This window comes from Ascaphus truei, chromosome 15 (assembly GCF_040206685.1).
Source record: "Ascaphus truei isolate aAscTru1 chromosome 15, aAscTru1.hap1, whole genome shotgun sequence".
In the NCBI taxonomy this organism is placed as follows: domain Eukaryota; kingdom Metazoa; phylum Chordata; class Amphibia; order Anura; family Ascaphidae; genus Ascaphus; species Ascaphus truei.
In genome coordinates, this window is record NC_134497.1 from 32,055,975 (window position 1) to 32,078,314 (window position 22,340).

Consider the following 22,340-nt stretch of genomic DNA (forward strand, 5'->3'; position numbering starts at 1 on the left):
TCAGGGGATGCTCCAGCCATATGATAAAGCTGAGAGTGATTGTGTGTAAAAAGTTTAAACGTTATTTCAAGAGTGTGCCAAGAACGAGGCTAGTGGGTGTAGGCAGTAGATCCCCTCACTCCATCCCGGACACCAGAATAGGGACTTACACATTTTCATCACACAAGATACAGGACACAGTGTATTTTATTAAAGAGTTATGTTGAATAGGTATATATGCTGATAACCTGTGAATGAACTGTAGGATTTCCAAGTCATGGATTCCGAGATGGCTACTAAGCTCAGTGCCTATTGGTCTGTGCGGAGTCCGGACTTGAAAGCCTCATCGATGCCAAGGTGTTTGAACAGTAGGGTACTGCAGTTCTGCTTGAGTACCAGCATCCTGGGCTAACACAGGGCTATCCGGTCACCATTTGCCAGAGCCCAGGTGGGCTTAGTATGCAAAGAGGCAGAGGTGCCAAGTTGGTGCATTCCCCTTCGCAGAATTAAAAAAGGTGCCCGCCCGACTTTACAATACCGGCAAATCAGTGATTGGATGGCAGGAGAATTTCCACGCTCTGTTAGGCTGAAGAGGTTTGTGAATGGGACACTGAAACCCATAAGGAGCCTTGCATCTAATCAGGAGTGCAGATTCCAAGCGCCAAACTAACAGCGGCAAATTCAAAGATGCTCTGTGCTGAATAGACACGAGTCGGCTTCAAAGATTTTGAGTGAGAACATTTTCTAAGTTCCACTTTTGAGAACACAGTGGTTGCGGCTGGTATTGCATGCCGAATTCAGTTCCAGTACAGAGGTCATTTTTGTGAATTACGTTTAAAGGACAAGTTTATTCGTTAGCCCCATTCACAGTAAGTGTGTTAACTGTGTAAATTGTGTTACATTGTGTGTATGTCTTTTCCTGAAATAAATTACAATTTATTTTACCTCTTTTCTTTGCTCAATCAATGATCCCGGTATAAAAAGGTATTGATAAACTTAGACTCCCGTGACACACACAATTTATTAGAACCAACAGCATGGAAATATAAAACATTATTAAGAACATTTTTCTTTAAATGAAACTACAATAAGAATGATACAAATAACCTGCATTTAAAACGTTATAACTTTTTATCCTTTTAAAATGCTTGTTTTATGCACCATAAACTAAAGTCACTTTTCATTCTGATTTAGCGAAACACAGATACACGTGTGCACTTATATGTGAGTGTCTTAGTCCCTGGTTATCCCTAAACATGCCTGGCTCTAGAGATAGGTCTCTCCCCTGTGTCTGCTTGTGTGTGTTCAGGCTGGATAAATCACTAAATCCCTTCCCACATTCCACTCATACAGTATATGCGGTCTCTCATCTGTGTGTGTCCTATTTTGTCTCCTCAGGATGGATAAATCACTAAATCCCTTCCCACATTCCCCACATACATGCGGTTTCTCCCGTGTGTGTCCTATTGTGCATCCTCAGGTTGGATAAATCACTAAATCCCTTCCCACATTCCCCTCATACATGCGGTCTCTCACCTGTGTGTGTCCTCTTGTGTGTGTTCAGGTTGGATGACACACTAAATCCCTTCCCACATTCCTCACATACATGCGGTCTCTCCCCTGTGTGTGTCCTATTGTGTCTCCTCAGGCTGGATAAATCACTAAATCCCTTCCCACATTCCCCACATACTTGCGGTCTCTCCCCTGTGTGTGTCCTATTGTGTCTCCTCAGGCTGGATAAGTCACTAAATCCTTTCCCACATTCCCCACATACTTGCGGTCTCTCCCTTGAGTGTGTCCTCTTGTGTGTGATCAGGTGGGATAGATCACTAAATCCCTTCCCACATTCACCACATACATGCGGTCTCTCCCCTGTGTGTGTCCTCTTGTGTGTGATCAGGCTGGATAACTGACTAAATCCCTTCCCACATTCCCCACATACATACGGTCTCTCCCCTGTGTGTGTCCTCTTATGTGTTTTCAGGTGGGATAAGTTACTAAATCCCTTCCCACATTCCCCACATACATACGGTCTCTCCCCTGTGTGTGTCCTCTGGTGTGTGTTCAGGTGAGGTAAGTCACTAAATCCCTTCCCACATTCCCCGCATACATGCGGTCTCTCCCGTGCGTGTGTCCTCTTGTGTGTTTTCAGGCTGGATAACTGACTAAATCCCTTCCCACATTCCCCACATACATGCGGTCTCTCCCCTGTGTGTGTCCTCTTGTGTGTGTTCAGGTGGGATAAGTCACTAAATGCCTTCCCACATTCCCCACATACATGTGGTCTCTCCCCTGTGTGTATCCTCTTGTGTTTCCTCAGGTTGGATAAATCACTAAATCCCTTCCCACATTCCCCACATACATGCGGTCTCTCCCCTGTGTGTGTCCTCTTGTGTGTGTTCAGGTTGGATGACACACTAAATCCCATCCCACATTCCCCACAAATATGCGGTCTCTCCCCTGTGTGTATCCTCTTGTGTCTGATCATGCTAGATAAATCACTAAATCCCTTCCCACATTCCCCACATACATGCGGTCTGTCCCCTGTGTGTGTCCTCTTGTGTGTGTCCAGACTGGATAAGTCACTAAATTCCTTCCAACATTCCCCACATACATACGGTCTCTCCCCTGTGTGTGTTCTTTTGTGTATGTTCAGGTGGGATAACCGACTAAATCCCTTCCCACATTCCCCACATACATGCGGACTCTCCTCGGTCTGTGTTCTCTTCTGTGCGTTCTGGTCAGATAACCAAGTCAGACTCTTCCCACTTACTCCAAGATCTTTTCCTGGGGCAGCAGCTAATATATATATTTTGGCATGAGAAGCAGTTACATTGTTTATTAATTGCCTTGACTGGCTGAAAGATGCATTTTCTGTCATATTTATAGAAATGTTGCAAGATTGTTCTGTCCTCATCTTTTCCATATACTCATTTGGGTGTTTGAACTTCAGATGTTTGAGGAGGTAATCCTGGCTGCTAAAAGAAACCTTTCAGTGCTGGCATGGGTGGTTTACTGGAGCTTGTCTTTGTACTAGACGAGACAAAAAAGTCACAGTTACACAAACTGTCTTACAAAAGGTAATGCAGGAGAGGTAAGTTGGCATATCAGAAAAAAGTTCAGGATGAAAGTAAACTGTAGATGTACATTGTAAAAATGAAGGGTTTAGCAGAACATGTGCAGCATTAGGGCAGGGAGAGCAGATGTAGTGGATCATACATTTAAAGTGGATCATAATATTTAACTATTTAGCTGCAAAAAAATCTTTTCAAATCCTCTGATTGATAGTTAGTCGATAGTTTCAGTTGTGAAGGTATAATTAAAAAATGTTTGTACAATGAATAGAATATGTGTCCCATTAGGCTGCGGCCCGCTGCCGCTAAGCTCGCTCATGCTTGAGAGAGGTGACGTCACCAGCTCTCCAAGCATGAGCGATCGGGTGTCCTGCAATTTTTTTAGAGCAGGAGCGGGGGCGTGGCTATTACGGGGGTGTGGCTATTACAGGAGGGGCGTGCCATTGGTCGTATAGGGGCTGTCTCTGTGTCTGTATGTGTGTGTGTTTGTATGTCTCAGTGTGTGTGTCTATCTCTCTCTGTGTGTGTATGTCTCTCTGTGTCTGTCATTTTCTCTCTACCCCATTCCCTCCTCTCTCTCCCCCCCCCTGATTGCTTTCTCTCTCCCCCCCATTGCTCTCTCTCCCCCATTGTTCTCTATCACGCCCCCCTGAGCACTCTCTCTCCTGACCCCCCTTCCCTCTCTCCTCTCCCCCTCCCTTCCCACCCCCTCTCTCCCCCCTTTCTCTCCCCACTTCCCCCCCTCTACCCCTTTCCCTCCCCTCTCCCCCCCATCCACTCTCTACCACCCCTTCCCTCCCCCTTCCCTCCTCTCTCCCCCCCTTCCCTCCTCTCCCCCTCCCTTCCTCCCCATCCCTCCCCCTCTCCCTTCCCTCTCCCCCTTATTGCTCTCTCTAACCCCCTTCACCTCCCCCTCCCTTCCCTCCTCTCCCCCTTCCTTCCCTCCCCCCCTTCCCTCCTCTCTCTCCCCCCCATTGCTCTCTCCCCCCGATTGCGCTCTCCCCCCCTCATTGCCCTCTCTCCCCCCTTCCCTCCTCTCCTCCCTTCCTCCCTCTATCCCCACTCTCTCTCCCCCCTTCCCTACTCTCTCCCCCCCTTCCCTCCTCTCTCCCCCCCTTCCCTCCTCTCTCCCCCTTTTCCCTCCTCTCTCCCCCCTCCCCCCACTTCCCTCCTCTCCCCCCCCCCTTCCCTCCTCTCTCCCTTTTCCCTCCTCTCTCCCCCCTCCCCCCAACTTCCCTCTCCCCCCCTTCCCTCCTCTCTCTCCTCCCATTGTGCTCTCTTTCCCCCCCCACTTCCCTCCTCTCTCCCCCCTTCCCTCCTCTCCCCCCCCCTTCCCTCCTCTCCCCCCCCTTCCCTCCTCTCTCCCCCCATTGCTCTCTCCCTCCCCTCCATTGCTCTCTCTCTCCCCCCCTATTGCTCTCTCTCTATCCCCTCCTCCATTGCTCTCTCTCCCACCCGCCTCCGTTTTCACCCCCCCTCAGTCCGTTTGCACCCCTCCCTCACTCCGTTTGCACCCCTCCCTCACTCCGTTTGCACCCCGAAGACTGTGGGAGTGGGTAAGAGACTTTCTTTATGACTTCAATAGCTGAGTACTTTGATGTGGATTATTGTTCAAGTGACTCACAGGTCATTTTCATTTATACCCACTCCTACTGGTTTTATTATGGGGCTATTCTAAGCTATAAGTCTATATCTGGATGAAGTTACATTGGGGTTGAGCACCCTATTTTCCCCTCTTGTTCCCGTTTGCACCCCTCCCTCAATCCGTTTGCCCCCATCTCACTCCGTTTGCCCCCATCTCGCTCCGTTTGCCCCATCTCACTCCGTTTGCCCCCATCTCACTCCGTTTGCCCCCCTCTCAGTCCGTTTCCCCCCCTCTAATTCTGTTTAACCCCAACCCCCCCCCCCCCGAGACCGTTTGCCCCTGAAGCACTCTACTGCTATACAATCTCAGTGTATCCGGATATCACGCTGATCCACATTGATTCTTTATGGAGTGCCCTTCTGCTAACAAGCAGTATTCATATCCAGCAGATTTTGTCCAGAGAGGTTGCCTAAGTGTGAGCCCTATTTAGGTGTTTGGATATCACCCACTATAGTCACTTTCTTTAGGTGCCTTGATATCATTCACCAACACTACTATATTACGGCTTATGTGCTACTTTACTTTACCTCCACTGGTCATCTGCAGTGATATATCATTAACGATCACTATGGATGCATGAGGAGTGTTTCAATTACCACACTGATACGAGTGTACTCCATGTTCCTATATTAGACCATTCTCTGATCTACTGATTTCCACTGGGTGCACATATCAGTTGACAAGTAGTGCATTCATAAGGATATATATTACATGGTCTTTAGGTCAGTTCACTAGCAGTACCACCACAAGGGTGTATATCTACGTGTCCCTTTTACCAACCATATTCAGGTTGGGTCTATTCCGAGTACCACATTGATGACTATAACAAGTCACCAACCATAAATGTATATGATCATCAGAGCTTACATAGCACTGATAACTGGATCACAGTTACTGCCAGTGCTGTGTTTATTTTCACACCAATTATTTTATATTCGTAGATGACATTAAAGATATTTTTAGCTTAATTCACAAATCAATTAGTGATTGAGTACTAGGGAAAGGGAAGAGACTCCTGCGCCAGCTTAACAACCATATCTATAGTGGAATTGTATCCTTAAACTATCCTCAGCTGTAGAATAAGAGGTATCCATTAGGAACAACAAATTAATAAAGGTTAATACTGTTTTATTTATGTATGTTTATTATTTAGTGTGTTATGTCTGTTTATTAGAATTGGTCATGGATTCTATTTTGCCAATCCAATTTCTATTATTTTTAGTATTATAATTAAAAGGTTTTTATCTTTATGCCAATCATTACACTACATACGAGACAGTGAGTGCATTCTGTTGCGACTCTTTTTCTTTTGTTATTCATACATTAAAGGGGTTAACAGGGTTAGGTAATGTTTTTTTTAAATAAAGTATTAACCTCTTTGGTACCTGTGGTGTACCTTGGTAACCACAGGCATGAAACGGGTTAATGATATTTTGATCATAGGTTTCTGTAATAATAGACATTACAGAAGCCTATGATAGAAATATTAACCCAATGAGGTATGTAACACATTATTAACGGTCGCGTTAATTCCCATATCGCGAGATTAGCCCAAATATTGCACCCAGTAAAATATTACCACATTCTTCATCTATACCTTAAAATTGCGGTAATAACACCTTTTTGAAGTGAAACTTCTTTAGTGGCACCTCTGATGGGATAAAACTGGATAGATGGGGGGGCGAAATGTGAAACGGAAGTGACGTCACGTAATGGACGCCGCTCTGCTCACACGCCCCCCCCCCCTGTCACATATTCGGCGGCGGCGGCGATAGCCGCCGGCGCCGCTCCTAATTGCCGCCGCACCCCTCACCCTCCCACACACCCACACCTAGTTGCTCACATGCGGCGGCGATAGCCGCCACTCCTAACTGCCACGGCGCCGCTGTTCCGCCGCCCGCTGCCATGCCGCGCGCCACGCATGCGCAGAAGTGGCTGGCAGCGGCGCCGTTCCCCGCCCACTGCCATGCCGCGCGCCACGCATGCGCAGAAGCGGCTGGCAGCGGCGCCTGGGAATAGGGTGGTTTGAGCGCGCCGCCGGGGGGGGGGTGGGGAAGGGGGGAGCTTGAGCGTGCCGCCGGGTTGTGGGGAAGGGGGGAGCTTGAGCGCGCCGCCGGGTTGTGGGGAAGGGGGGAGCTTGAGCGCGCCACCGGGGGGTGGGGAAGGGGGGAGCTTGAGCGCGCCGCCGGGGGGTGGGGAAGGGGGGAGCTTGAGCATGCCGCCGGGGGGTGGGGAAGGGGGGAGCTTGAGCGCGCCGCCGGGGGGTGGGGAAGGGGGGAGCTTGAGCGCGCCGCCGGGGGGTGGGGGGGGTATCTGCTCAGAAGACTCAGACTGAGCCCCCCGGGTCCGCAGCTCCGTCGGGGGTGGGGGGAGTCAGGAGAGAGGGGGCAGGACACAGACAGAGAGACATACGGTACACACAGAGAGATACACATACACTGACAGACACACACACACTGACATACACACATTGACTGACACACACATTGACTGACACACACATTGACTGACATATACACACAATGACACACACTTACTCTGACGCACACACACACACTGACTGACGCACACACACACACACACACACACACACACTTACTCTGACGCACGCACACACTGACGCACGTGCACACACTCTGACGCACGCGCACACACTCTGACGCACGCGCACACACTGACGCACGCACGCGCACACACTGACGCACGCACGCGCGCACACTGACGCACGCACGCGCACACTCTGACACACACTGACACACGCACGCACACCCCAGTGATGTACCGAACACCGCCCCTGAATGATGTGCCTATTCCTTCCCCCCCACTGTGAGCTCCCCCACCCGCTCAACATTCATGATGCTGGTACTGCTGCCAATAAACACATACACACACACACTGACGCATGCACACTTTGACGCACGCGCACGCAAACTGACTGTCACACATACGCACACACACTGACTGACACACATACGCACGCACACTGACTGACACACACACATACACTCACTGACCGACACAGAGACATACACTGACACACACACACACACACACACACACACACACACACACACACAATGACTGACACAAATACACACACTGACCGGTACAGATACATACACTCACTAACACACACACAAACAAACACATACATACTCACTGACTGACACACTGACACATGTGTGCCGAGCACGCGCGTTATAAGTCAATTTCTGTGACAAAAGTCAAAGAAGTTTCACTTACTATGCGCGTGCACAGCACACACAGCTTTTTTTATTATTTCCCTGGGTGCGATATTAACTCAACTTTAACAGAATTTGATGTATCTGAGCCGTAGTATTTTGTTTATGTCTGCGGGACAAACCAAGAACTAACCATACTTCACTAGCCACTAAGGTGGCAAATGGGGGTAGTTAGTGTAGTTAAATGTTTATATTATCCCGTGTGGTCAGCTACTCATGGAAACTGATGACTAGTTGACCCGTGGACTACTAAGGGGTTAATATGTACCGTAATGTATTTTAATAACTATTTTATCATCTATTCCATGTTGGTTTAGCTCATCTTGCCTATGTATATAATGGGCAGTATATTGGACATTATATACATAGGAAAGACAGGGCTAACGCCAGCCTGGAGTAGCTGATAAAATATTTGCGGTATTTCTGCCGTTCATCCCATTCCGATAAATATCCGAACTTGATGTATGGCAGTTTTTACTTGAAAATTTGGTTTTATGTCTGTGTTGTATCGGATCTGATGCTTTTAAAATGTCAGATAAAAAGTGCTTTATTTTGGCGCTATAACGCTGATTCATTGCACGGTAATAATGCACTTTTTTTATGGGCGGTAATATGGCATTGTTGATACCGCAGCTTGATGTATACGGCCCTTTGACTCGTCAGGTTTAGTGATATTAAGTACTAGTTGACCTGGAATGGTGTATGCAGATCTATCACTATTTGCAATTTAACATCAGTAATAAGACAATAGAGATGTGAAAATCACACAACACACATATTCCTGATTACCTTGTGCTGGCGCGTTACTTTTCCACAGCGTAACCTCTTGATACCAAGCTCTTTCCCATATTCATCACCAGATCAGGAGCTCTGTGTGTGGGGGGAGGTCTGTGCAGGTTCTGTAGTAGATTTTCCTGTGGTACTGCAACGCCACAAGGTTCTGTTCTTCCTCGTTTCTCGCACAATTTATAAACCTAAAATTGGGACAGTTAGTGAGGTCTCAACTCTCAAAGTAATGTCTATTTTATAAAGGAAGAGCTGAAAAAAAGATACAAGTTGTTAATAATGTGACTTGTCTTTTCTTTCTTCTCTAAAGTTTTTGAGGTGAACAGAAGTTAATGGAGAGCAATGTACTATATATACGATGGCTCACTTGTATGAACCCACAGTTTGAAAGGAATGGGAGCCACAGGCCACACCAGTGACTACTTTTTTATTACTTAAAAAAGAAGTAAAAAAAGAAGTAAAAAAACACTGTTGTAATTAAAAAGTGCCCGACAAGTGACACAAAGGTGAGTTTTCGTCCGGTGGAATTAAACAAAACATGGGGTTGTTGTAACAAGGTGTTGTTTCAGTGACTACTTTCTTATTACTTAATACAGGGGTCCCCAACCCCGGTGGCCTGTTAGGAACCGGGCCGCCGCCTGCACTCACTGCAGCCCCTGGCTCTCCTCCCTACACTCTCCTCCTCCCTCTGTTGAGCACGCTCTAGCAGCCCGGTACTTCTTCCTGCTTTCTGCACGCTGTTGCTGTCTGAGGTGAGGAGATGTTCCCTGGTGGTGGTGGTGGTGGCTGTTGCTGCTGGCGGCTGTTGATGCTGGTGAGGGGGCTTAACTGAGACGTGTGTGTTTTTGCCCCCCCCCTCACCCCCCACTCTCCATTTGTGCCTCCCCTCCTCTCCAAACTCCGTTTTTGTCCCCACCCCTAGCTCCGTTCTTGCCCCCCCCAGCTCAGTTTGTGCCTCCCCTCCTCTCCAAACTGTTTTTGCACCCCCCCAGCACCGTTCTTGACCGCCCCCCCACCAGCTCCATTCTTGCCCGCCCCCCCACCAGCTCCGTTCTTGCCCGCCCCCCCCAGCTCCGTTCTTGCCCCCCCAGCACCGTTCTTGCCCGCCCCCCCCACCAGCTCCGTTCTTGCCCCCCCTTCACCGTTCTTGCCCGCCCCCCCCACAAGCTCCGTTCTTGCCCCCCCCACCAGCTCCGTTCTTGCCCGCCCCCCCCACCAGCTCCGTTCTTGCCCCCCCAGCACCGTTCTTGCCTGCCCCCACCCACCAGCTCCGTTCTTGCCCCCACTAGCTCTGTTCTTGCCCCCCTCCCCCCGGCTCTGTTCTTGCCCCCCCCCCCGGGCAAGACCCCCGGCTCCGATCTTGCCCCCCCCCTCGGCTTGCCCTCATTAGTCAAACACAAATGTTCCTGGAGAAATACAGAACAGGATTTCTATCACAATACACAAATATGTAAAAGTTATTTTAACACTTTGAGTGACGGAGGGGTCATGTGATCGCTCCCTCACTGATGACAGAACCAACAGGGAGACCCCCTCCCTTCTATCCCACGTAGTGATAGATCCGTCCTGCCCTGCACAGGAGCACAGAATGTCATCTCCCCTAGGAAAACCAGCAGGATTACTATGACGTAGCTATTACATCATGGGGCCAGGCTACATCAAAAGGGCACCCAAAGGGTTAAATGGTAATTTCATCCTTTTCAAGGAAGTCATGTACTCCAAGCGATTTCATGTTTTCCCGCCACTAGGTTGGATTTAAAGCAGCAGTCCAAGTTGCCTTTAAAAAAAAAATTCTCCTTCAATCCAAAGCAAACACTGACAAGTGATTAGCTAAGTTGACGATCAATCCGTTCTCTTGCGATCAATCTGCGAAGATTTGGCTCGAGGGGTCACTAAATCCCTGTGTAATGCAGTCAGTGGAACATATTTATATTCATATGTGTTCCACTGACATGTGCTCGCTCCCGAGCCCTGGACCTGTCTAATGGGGCAGCAGCAGCATCTCTGTCAAAGTAAGTATTGAGACTTTAACTAAACTGGTTCCTGGGGTAAGGTCAGCCTCTACTATTAACCCAGATATATGTGGGAGGATATACCAGAGACACAGGTTTAAACCTCTGTCACTCTGGCCCATGACTGCTATGGATTCTACTATTCTGTTTATCCCACTTAAGTCTACTCAATTATTATTAATAACTACTTGATAACACTTATGATCTATCCTCTGTGCCTCCACTATCTATAATAGGCGGTATGTCTTTTAATTTATATATCCCTAATGGTTTGTAGTTTGCCTTGTTATCTTATGCCCAGATAAATGTGTAATAATGCTGCTTTTGACTGTAAGCTCATAACATTGAACCATCTTTTAACTTGCTCCTTTTCAGTTTTAACCCCCTTTTGGCAGAAAAGTCATCTAAGAAAGAAAATATCAGCACGGCTGCTCCCAGTTTTTCAGACTAATTTATAGTCATCTAGAGGTCTGGGACCCATCTCAATCCATCTGTATCCGCTGTATGACACCAGCAGTGGCTGATAAATAAAGCACACCTTTTTTGTATACCCCTGCCTGAGTCTACAATCTATTGGGCAGGAGTGTGATAAAAGTCTGCTCTGCTGGGGACTGTCTCTGGGAACCCTGGAGCTCACCGGAGCTGGAGGTGCTGAAACCGTGAGTGGAACCTAAAGATCAACAAAAGCCTGTCCTGTTACCCCACAACACCGCGGCCACTCAGCTCTCCTGGACCCTCACAGATACAGTATGACCGCACCACAGACATCAGAAGCCAGCAGTACATTTTCCAGAGAGGGGGGAAGCAGGGCTACATATGTAATTTGACTTCTCCATAGTTGTATCGTATGTCTTTATTTATATAGCGCCATAAATGTACATAGCGCTTCACAGTAGTATTACACGCGGTAATCATATAAATAACAAATAATATAAATAACAGGTTATTGGAATAGTGCTTCAGACATAAAAGTAACATTAAGGAAGAGGAGTCCCTGCTCCGAGGAGCTTACAATCTAGTTCAGCAAATGTGCTGAGGTGCCCTGTGAGACTATTTTGTTACAGGTTTTCCAGGTTGCTTGGCGACGTGACATCATCAACGTCAAAAGATGCTGCGATTACATCAGACTTCAACTGACAGAAGTACTGAGGCTGCAGTGGCTGCCCGGCTGTAAACACAGGTGATGGGTATGAGGGGATTGTGTAACCCCTAGGGGTATATATACTTGTTAGTGTGACTATTGCAGTAAGGTGTATGGTCTGAGGGGAGGACGTGTCTGTCCTGAAACGCCACGTGTTTGCATATACCTGCTCTGATGCTTTGAATACAAAGTAAGTTACTTACAGAAAAGGCTCCTGTGTGCTTCCTCCACCACTTTATTTCTTCACCTTCTCTTTCCCGGAAGTGGATACACTGACTACATCCGGGTCACCGCTCTGTGTCCTACTGCGCATGCTCACACTAAGGGGATCATGGGAGTTGTAGTTTTTAGACTCCAAAACAGATCACGTGTCACATGCTGTGTAGATTAGAAACAAGACAGTAACATTTCCCAGACACTGTGCTAGGGAAAGATAGTTTCTTCTGCATGTAGATGTGTATACTCCTCTTGGTCATTAATATATCTGAGTAAAGCTGCTTCAGATCCTCACTTTTGGCCAATGTTGATATAAAGGAGGTAACCTGGATATGACATAACCCCTGAGGCTGTAATACAACTTAACATAAACACACACATGAGTGCACACACGCACACTTGCTTATATGGGTTCCATGTAAATGGATTTTAGGCAAAAGGTGACACATTGTGTGCTCATTTGCATGTAATTTCCCAGAATCCCTTTCTGCAGGGAAAGCACTGTTTGCTAGAGGATAATGGTTGAAAGGCAGGGTTGCAGACCTGTCTAAGGCTGGATCCATGGTAATTTCAGCCGTGCGGAGGCTGAGGGAAAGCGGGTGCTTTCCCTGGCCATGGTACGCGTGCTGTCCGCGGGCGTGTCTAGGCATTTGGGCGAACCGCTGACGTGACCGGCCTGTCGCACCAAGAAATCAGTTTCAACTGATTTCTTGCGGAACGCGCGCCCCCTCCCGCTTCCGCGCACACGCGTCCACTTCCGCGCACATGCGCCCGATTCCGCACACATGCAAACACTGCCTTTAGGCAGTCTGTTCACTCAGCGTGCGGACGCGCCTGTGTGGTCAGTCATACCCTGGACGCAGCCTAAGACATGTGAAAGTGCTCACAAGTGATATTCTTTATTGGCTATATGCTAACGGTGGAGGTTTTTTGTCGCCTTTTTCAACCACCATAACTTAAAATGTGTATGGTAGGTTTATCTATCTCTAAATCCCCATTTACCACCTAGCTAAGAGAAACTACCTGTTCTGCCGTTACCTGCGTGGCTAACAGGAGGCCTGATCCTCCGCCGCTGGGAGCATGGGGTGATCACGTTCGTTGGTACACAGCGCCTCTACCTGAGAGAGATCCTAACATAGTAGAATTACCCCTCACAGGACCCAATAGTCAGTAAACACACTCCGAGTATATAACAACGTATTTACTAACATATAAACACACACCGAGAATATAACAACGTATTTACTAACATATAAACACACACCGAGTATATAACAACGTATTTACTAACATATAAATGTAACGGGTATTCCCCCAACCAATCGCAGATATAGTGTGATTGCGGAGAACCTATTGTTACCAGGTGTGGTGCTTTACCTGTTAGGCTCACGGGAGGGCTGAGCTTCCGCCACGGGGAACCTGGGGCACATATATTATGAGTAACCCTGTAATCGGTGCAGCGCCTCCACCTAAGATGGCTCCCACCAGAGGGGGAGTGATTCCTCGCAGGACAATATATGTCACTCAGCAAACAGTGGTAAAACAGAACTGGTTTTACTGCATAGCATGAATGTATCATAAATCAACAGGTGTCCCTCTCTAGAGGAGACACTAACTAATGCGTCTCGTAGGACGCTACTCCCTTCACCAAGTGATCTCACCTCGTGTCCAGTAACCACATACACAATACGTCTCCCACCCTTCCTAGTGAGAGGATATGTATGACTGCGCAGTCACTGGTCCCGTGTGAGTCTAATAGTATCGTTGGTGCACTTGATGAGGGTTACCTGCCGAGCACTCCAGTGCTCGGGCCTGCAACGGAGCTTCACAAAGGATCCGATGAAGGATGAACACAGGAACTACCGTCCGGGACGATCCCACTCGGATGGCCTCTGCAGCAACAACGATGATCTGCGCCCAACCCTCTGGACGGACACGCAGCTTCTGCTGAGTCCCTAACTAACACTAATAGTAAAGGTGATGCTCGCTGCTGCTATAGGCCGTCCCTACAGCACAGCAACCTTAAGTGACTTCAGTGGAAACTCATAGGGGCCTACGGGGTAGCCTGTCCTATGCAGGTGGGTCACTGACCTCCTGCACCCACACTACCTCTCCCTTACCCCCCTCCCCGGGTCCCCTTCTATCTAATACTCAACACCTGCAGCAACGCACTGCAACCTGCACACGATGCCTTCTTGTCAGCACTCACAGCACTGGCAGCCGTGACACTGACAAGACTGCACACCACACGAACCTAAGGGCAGAGTCCCTAACCTGGGGCCGTCCCTTATTACTTACCCACTAATCTGGTGGGGAGTTCGGGCCTGTCTGGGACCTGGGGGAACCTTACCTGGTGTAGGAGCCACTTGCTCACTACACCCTTCCTTCCCCTTCTTGCTCCCAGCTCCAACTGAACTAGCGTGGGCTCAGCGCGTGAAATGTATCTATTCTCCCTTGCAGGGAAATGCTGTCGCCCTATTGGCTTCCTGGGGTCACGTGGGGCGCTGCTGAGGCTCATGGGACTTGTAGTCCCTTCCAAGAGCCTTCCCTGGTAGGCTAGCGTACGCGCGCTTATCACTGCGCATGCGCGATGTCCCTGGCTGGCCGCCGCATGCAGGGACTCACTGCGCATGCGCGACCACATAGGGAATGGCGGCGTCCTGCCGCCCTGCTTCGGGAGCGCCAGGAGCCCTAGCGACGCGCCTGCGGTCCTGACAACCGGCACCTCGCGTCCCCGGCAACCCCTTTGAAGCCAGGTCCTCACCCCTCCCACTCTTGTGATCGGCCGACTGTTAATTGTACTATATTGCTGTGTTCACCTTTTTAAGGAATAAAACTATATTTTATTATATCTAAGCCTCGTTCAGTTCAACCCAGATATTTGGTGTTTGTTATATCTTGTCATAAGTTACCGTGACAATCACCCAGGAGTCAATCTCCCTGGTAGTGAACATTGGAGTTCTACATAAGGAGCTACTCCCTTTCATGGTAATCAACTCACCCTCAGCACCTATAGTATTAGGTCTCCCTTGGTTGCGTTCCCACAACCCTACAATCGAATGGTTGGCGAGACAAGTGACCGCCTGGGGCTTGCAATGTCACGGGACTTGCTTGTCTATAACTCGCCCCAGCTCAGACTCAACGCTGGCGTCCATGTCTCTCCCCGATGGTCTTCCCCCCACCTATCAGGATTTTGGGGATATTTTCAATGAGAGGCAAGCAGAGGTGTTACCACCGCATCAGGTATTCGACTGTCTAATCGACTTGTTACCAGGAGCCCTTCCACCTCATCTCCTACGGGAGCGGGTTTTTTCTTTTTGGGAAAAAAGGACGGGTCTCTGCATCCCTGTATAGATTATCGGGGGTTGACCAAACTCCATCAAAATCGTTTTCCTATCCCTCTCATTCTGAAGCTATTTGACCGACTCCGTGGGGCCTCTATTTTCACTAAGTTAGATCTCCGTGGGGCCTACAATTTGGTCCGAATTAAGGAGGGTGACGAATGGAAGACAGCGTTCAATACCCGACAATGACATTAGGAATACTTAGTGATGTCATTAGGTTTGTGCAATGCTCTGGCTGTGTTCTAAGTCTTAATAAATGAGGTATTCCGAGATCTCCTCGATCAATTTGTGGTCATATATCTCGACGATATCCTGATTTTTTTTTTTTCTTCCTCATGGTCCAAACATCAGGTCCAGGTCAGGCAGTTGCTTCAGAGGTTATGGAAACACGCTATCTACACCAAGCTGGAGAAATGCCAATTTGAACAACCTAAGATCTCCTCAGATACGTTATCTCCGCACAGGGTTTTGAGATGGACAGAGCCAAGGTATCAGCAGTGTTGGACTTGTCCATACCGGAATGTCTCAAACCCCCTCAGCACTTTCTCGGCTTCGCCAACTACTACAGAAGGTTCATTAAAAACTTCTCCAAGGTGGTGGGTCCCATTACGGCTCTTACAAAACAGGGGGTGAATCCCAAGAAGTGGACACCTGAAGCAGTACAGGCCTTTGAGAGACTGAAGTCTGCTTTCTCATCCGCACCGGTCTTATTTAATCCGGTTCCCTCTAAGCCTTTCGTAGTGGAAGTGGATGCATCCGATGTGGCGGCCGGGGCCATCCTATTCCAATGGCAGGAGATTCAAGGGAGACTACACCCCTGTGCCTTCTTTTCTAAGAAGTTCTCCTCCGCTGAGAGAAATTACGATATTGGGAACCGGAAATTACTTGCCGTAAAATGAGCTCTTCAAGAGTGGTGACATTTTCTGGAAGGTACCACGCAGCCCATCACTATAATAACGGATCACAAGAGTTTGGAGTACATTGAAGGTGCAGAGACTCGGGACTCGACAGGTGAGGTGGGCTCTCTTTTTTAGATGCTTCAATTTCATTATCTCCTATCAACCAGGATCCAAAATTGTCAAAGCGGACACACAGTCTCAACAATTCTCTTTGGAAGACTCTGACGAGACGGATCATGGGCCCATCATTCCACAGTTTCCGATTATTTTGGCAGTTTCATCTGCTCTATTACAATGGATTTCGCAAGCACAGGCGGAGGATCCTAGGCCTAAATCCTCGCATAAATCCATGTTGTTTGTACCCCCCCCCAGTTTCGTAGTGAGGTGTTGCAGTTGGGTCATTAATTCAAGTTAGCATACAAACTGGGCAAAGCATACTCCCAGTCCGGTGGTCCAGAGATCTCTTCGTATGTCTAATTCAGGTAGCTATCACATCATAAATGTCCTTTTTTTTAAATGTCAATAGGAGAAATACAGTCCATATATTTGACGCGATCTCAGTACTTAGTACACCCCGTAATGCTGGGGCTAAGATTACTCATGGCTCGGTGAGAAGTGGTGTGCGTGCAGTCTCGCAAACCGGCGACCTCGTGTGTCCCCGTCACCTGGTATATGGAGTCTTCAAAGTGCAGCAACGACGGGCTAAACTAAAAAGCACAATAATGTTGAGCTGTGAATCACTTACGGACCGCTAGACCGTCTCCCATAGCCCAGCGGTGCGCAAACTGTGGGGCGCGACCCCCAGGGGGGGCGCGACACTGCCGACGGGGGGCGCGTGGTTTACAGAGGCCCCGCGCGCTTCCCGAAGGCACTTAAATGAAGTGCCGGGGGAGCTGCAGGGCCTCTGTAAACCTAACTTACCGTGGCTCCGGCGGCTTCCTCCCTGTGTCGCCATGGCAACGCGGCGTCAAAATGACGCTGCGAGGTCATGTGACGTCACGTTGCTATGGCAACGTGACGTCATTACGCCGGAGCGCGGGTAAGTTGGGGTTGGGAGGGGGGCGCGGGAGTGAGGGGACAGCCGGCAGGGGGGCGCAGGGAAAAAAGTTTGCGCCCCCCTGCCATAGCCCGTGCTCCCAGGCAGGGTCAATGTAGAAGATAGAAGTTCCAATCCTGGAAAAATGCCAGTGCACTGCTTGATCACAAAAGGAAATGTTGGGATGTCATGATCAAAAAGATTTATTGGTTAAAAAAAACATAGAACAAAGTACTGACACAGCCACTCACGCGTTTCACATGCAGGGTGCATTATCAAAGAGTAACAAGTGATGACAGTGTGTTTCCTGATATAAAAACAACAAAACGGGGCGTGTCCAGGACGCCGATGAGAGAGGCTGTGTAGAAGAGGAGCTCCACAGACCCTGATATAATAAGAGCAGAATAAGCGCTTTTCCCCCCCTAAAACCATCCACAATTGCTTCCGCAAATCCCCCTAATACCCCTAGCAACAAGAACGGCGAGCAAATCCAAGTCCCAAGGCCACCCCAGGAGTCGCTAAGTACTTCTCCCCCTCCCAGAAGAGCTCAGAAGCTGCATTAAGATCACAAGATGGCTCCGCGAGCACACGTGGGCCCAAGCAGGGAACAACCGAACGGAGCAATACGGCTACCCCACCACAGCCGGAGGAAGTACTCACAAGAGCATTTATGCAGGAGATGATCTCCACAATGCTAAATAAACTTCACTCCTCACTGCAAGATGACCTGCGGGCCGCGGTAAAAGAACTTAAACAGGAAATAACGGCCTAACGGAGCGCACCACGGCCCTTGAGCTTAAAATGGCCGAAACCACGCAATCCCAGGATGAGGCAGCCAACGAAATATTTCGACTTGGCGCAGAGGTAAACAGCCTGAGAGACTGCCTTGAGGACCAGGAAAATTGCGACAGGCGCCAGAATATTAGAATCCGGGGCGTCCCGGAGGCGGTTCTGCCTGGTCAGCTCAGGTCATATCTCCAGGACTTTTTTGTCTCAATGTGCCCCGACCTCACACCAAAGGACATAGAGATGGATAGAGCCCATCGCGCCCTGGGGCCACGCTCCGAAGATCCCAACCGAACAAGGGACATAATAGCCCGCATTCACAGATACACAATAAAGGAACAAATAATGGAGGCATGCAGAACCAAAGAGACCATCAAATTCCAGGATTCTCACCTCCAAATTTATAATGATTTGTCAAAGCGCACAGTACTGCGGCGCAAAGAGATGCAACCATTAACTTCCTTGCTCCGCGAGAAAAAGATCAAGTACAAATGGGGCTTCCCATTTAAGCTGTCAGTACAAAAAAATGGTAAATATCTCACAATCAGACACCCGGAGGATATCCCGCGGTTCGCAAAAGCCCTGGACCTAAGCCTCCTGCCGACTGGATCCAAGACCCCCCCCACTCTCAGGGGCAGCATGCAGAAGAACCCCAGATCAGAGCATCAGAGAGGCTGGCAGGCCAAAAACAACCGCGACCTAGATAGGAACCGCAGCAACCACTTACCTCAGTTACCTCCAAGTTCATTCCCTCACCCAGTTGACCTGAGCAGCAACCGAAGAAGTTCCCCTTAAAAGTCCCTCCTGTCCCATGTGGCGACGCAATCCTGGATGTGACATCCGCAGATTCTGCAGACTGGAGAAGCGGGAACCCCGGACGCAAGCCACAGAAAAGCAGCCCAGCGGACACACCACAAAGAAAAGGGAGATAACAGCCAACGGACGTCCTGTGCTTTACCTCGCCAACAATCACAGCCCAACAAAGGAACTGGACGAAACAGCGAGCAACAGCACCGGAGGAGACGAACCGCAGCCGCGGAGGAATCTGTGAACGGAGATGGGGCGCAGAAGTCGATCCCCGCTGAGGCGGACGCGCACATCTCTTCCTTTTCTTTTTTCGCCATACCATCCACACGGGCCCGCACTGCCCGGACCGGAGGAGAGAGGCCAGATATGCCACGAGAGGAGCGGCGCTGGCGGGTCCTGACAGCCCGGCACGCGGACCCTCCCTTCACGACACACTCTCCACTACATCCCCCCCTCCCCGGGCAGAGAGCAGAGGTATCCGGTAACTGTGAGTACTTTTACCCTCGCAAAGCGAGAAGGCCCGCAGGCCGCTTACCCGCCTGGGTCAGGACACTAAGCGCAGATACAGCGCAAAGTGCCGACTCACAAAATCCGACTCATAGGCAGATATATGTAAAGACTGGGAACACTGTACAAAGTTGAGAACTGTTCATTATACCGTTTATTAAAATATTCTATATATACCTCCCCCCCTAAACACCCCCCTCCCCCCCGATCCCCCCTGCCTACCCCTTCCCCCCCACGGGGACAGTAGATACCCCGACTACCACGGCCAAGGCAATTGAGCCACGAGGACAAGCCTGGAAACAACTATAAACTGAAGTGTATAGGAACCTACAGAGATCTAATGTTACTGATAAGCCCCAAAAGATGTGATAACCTAAACTATATTATGACAAGATGCATCCCCCTCCCCTTCCCCCCCTCCCCTTCTCTACCTACCCCCCCAACCCTGAAGGCCATCTCCCCCCCCCTCACCCGACACCCTATACCCCCCCCTCCCTCCCCATAATCCCCCCTCTCCCCCTTCCCCCCCCCCACACACCCCTCCCCCCCCCCCCACACACCCCTCCCCCTCCCCCCCTCCGAGCACAAAGCGGGCAAGCCCCACAAGCTCATTCAGAAACAAGGTTGCAAGCAATTGGCCAATATCCCCATGACAACGCTCCACAAAGCTATGCTGAACAACTTTACAGTGATATGTGAAAATGTTAATATAAAAACGTATTACAAAAATATGATAAGATGTACCCCCTCCCCTCTCTCCCTGTGCGTCCCCCCTCCCTCCCCTGCCCCCCTCCCTCCTCCCTCCTCTCCTCCCCATCCACCTCCCTCCTCTCCCCCTCCCCCCCCTAGAATGAAATGGTTGAATGCTGATGAGCAAATCAATGGTCACAGAAAGGCAGCCACAACGAGCTACCAAGTGGCACAACATGAGCCCATGCATGGGCGTCCGCAGGGGGGGGAAGGGGGAGCGCTTGCCCCCCCCCTGGATCCTGGGCCGCCAACAGCGGGGAACAGAGGGCACTAGCGTGACAGGATTTTGCGCGCTCTTCTGCAAAAAAAAAAACCTCCCTTGTCTCCTGATTGGCTGGCGCGTGTTGGCACGCTGCCAGGATTTGTTTTTTTTTGTCCCTCGCAACTCTATCTCAGCGGTGCGCAAAACTGGGGGGCGCCAAATTATTTAGGGGGGGGGGGCGCAGCCTGTGCGGCGAAACCTGGGGGCAGAGCAGAGCAGGGGCAGAGCAGAGCAGACTGCAGTGGCGGGCAGAGCAGAGCAGACTGCAGTGGCAGGCAGAAGATCCGTGCTGCTGTTTCCCTGTGCTTGCAGAGGGGGCGGGGCGTCTCTCTGCACACAGACACAAGCTCCAGTGCTCAGAAGCGTGGGGAGCCGAGCAAGCAGTACAGAAGTGTGTGTGTGTGTGTTTATAGTGATGTGTGTGTGTGTGTGTGTATATATATATATACATAGTGATGTGTGTGTGTGTGTATATAGTGATGTGTGTGTGTATAGTGATGTGTGTGTGTGTGTGTGTGTATATATATAGTGATGTGTGTGTGTGTGTGTATATATGTATAGTGATGTCACTGTGTGTGTGTGTGTGTGTGTGTATATATATGTATAGTGATGTGTGTGTGTGTGTGTGTGTGTGTGTATATGTATAGTGGTGTGTGTGTGTGTGTGTGTGTGTGTGTGTGTGTGTGTGTGTGTATATATATATATATATATATATATATATATATATATATATATATATATATATATATATATATATATATATATATATGTATAGTGATGTGTGTGTGTGTATATATGTATAGTGATGTGTGTGTGTGTGTGTGTATATATATATATGTATAATGATGTGTGTGTGTGTGTGTGTGTATATATGTATAGTGATGTGTGTGTGTGTATATGTATAGTGATGTGTGTGTGTGTGTATATGTATAGTGATGTGTGTGTGTGTGTATATGTATAGTGATGTGTGTGTGTGTGTGTGTGTGTATATATATATATGTATAGTGATGTGTGTGTGTGTGTGTTTGTGTGTATATATATATATATATATATATATATATATATATATATATATATATAATGTGTAGTGATGTGTGTGTTTTGTGATTGAATGTGTGCTGTGATTGTGTGTGGTGTGGGGGGGTGTTGTTTGTGTTGTGATTGATTGTGTGCTTGGCGAGACAAACAAAATTGACATTGAAGCATGCTCAGCAGCAGTCAATGCGCACAACCCCACACCCACACACACCCACACACAAACACAGAAATAGCCCTGATCCATAACCCCCACTCGTGCTTGCAAAATTATGCAGGACACCCTGTGCTCATGCTTGGAGAGTTGGTGATGTCACCACTCTCGGCGGCAGCGTGGACGCAGCCTAATTTTGCAAGCGCGAGCTGTTGAAACATATTTGTATTTACATTGTACTGCTGCGGCACAGTTTATTCGAGCATTTGCCCGTTCTGTGCCGCAGCAGTAGCCTGGCCCGCGCCCGAGAGTGACGGGCGCGCGCCGAAGCAGCGGAAGAGCGCCCTCCGATCGGGGCGCTCTCCCTACCGCAGCCGGGTCCGCCGGGTCCCCCGGAACCCCCTGCCGCTGTCCCGCGATCGCGGGACACCAGGGCTCCCTCGGGGAGCCCCTGGACGCGCGTGCAGGGGGCGCACGCTCCCGAAGACGCGTGACCGCGCGTCTATGACGCGCGGCACGCCGAGGGGCGGCCACTAGCAAGCCGGGAAATCTCCCGGCTTGCGGATCTGGCCGCAGTGTAATAAACTGTGTCGCCAGTGTATATCGTTTAATAAAGGGGGGGGGGTTCATGTGATTTTGATTACATCAGGCAGGGGGGGCCCGAG

At 49.4% G+C, this 22,340-nt stretch overlaps 1 protein-coding gene across 3 annotated transcripts in view; it reads right to left on the bottom strand.

Moving 5' to 3' along the window:
• Nucleotides 1–22,340, bottom strand: part of LOC142466770 (uncharacterized) — a 616,011-nt gene that overhangs the window by 380,379 nt on the left and 213,292 nt on the right. The window contains exons 1-3 of one of the 3 annotated variants that reach the window (XM_075572168.1): nt 12,083–12,274; nt 8,730–8,914; nt 967–3,012 (exon numbers count right to left, since the gene is read on the bottom strand). The exons of 1 other annotated variant lie outside the window; for it this stretch is intronic. In XM_075572168.1, coding sequence (XP_075428283.1) covers nt 1,496–2,905 — 1,410 coding nt within the window. In that variant the 5' untranslated portion in view covers nt 2,906–3,012; nt 8,730–8,914; nt 12,083–12,274 and the 3' untranslated portion in view covers nt 967–1,495. Of the gene's footprint in view, nt 1–966; nt 3,013–8,729; nt 8,915–12,082; nt 12,750–22,340 lie in introns of those variants that run through there. One more of the 3 variants, XM_075572163.1, reaches the window with a different exon arrangement.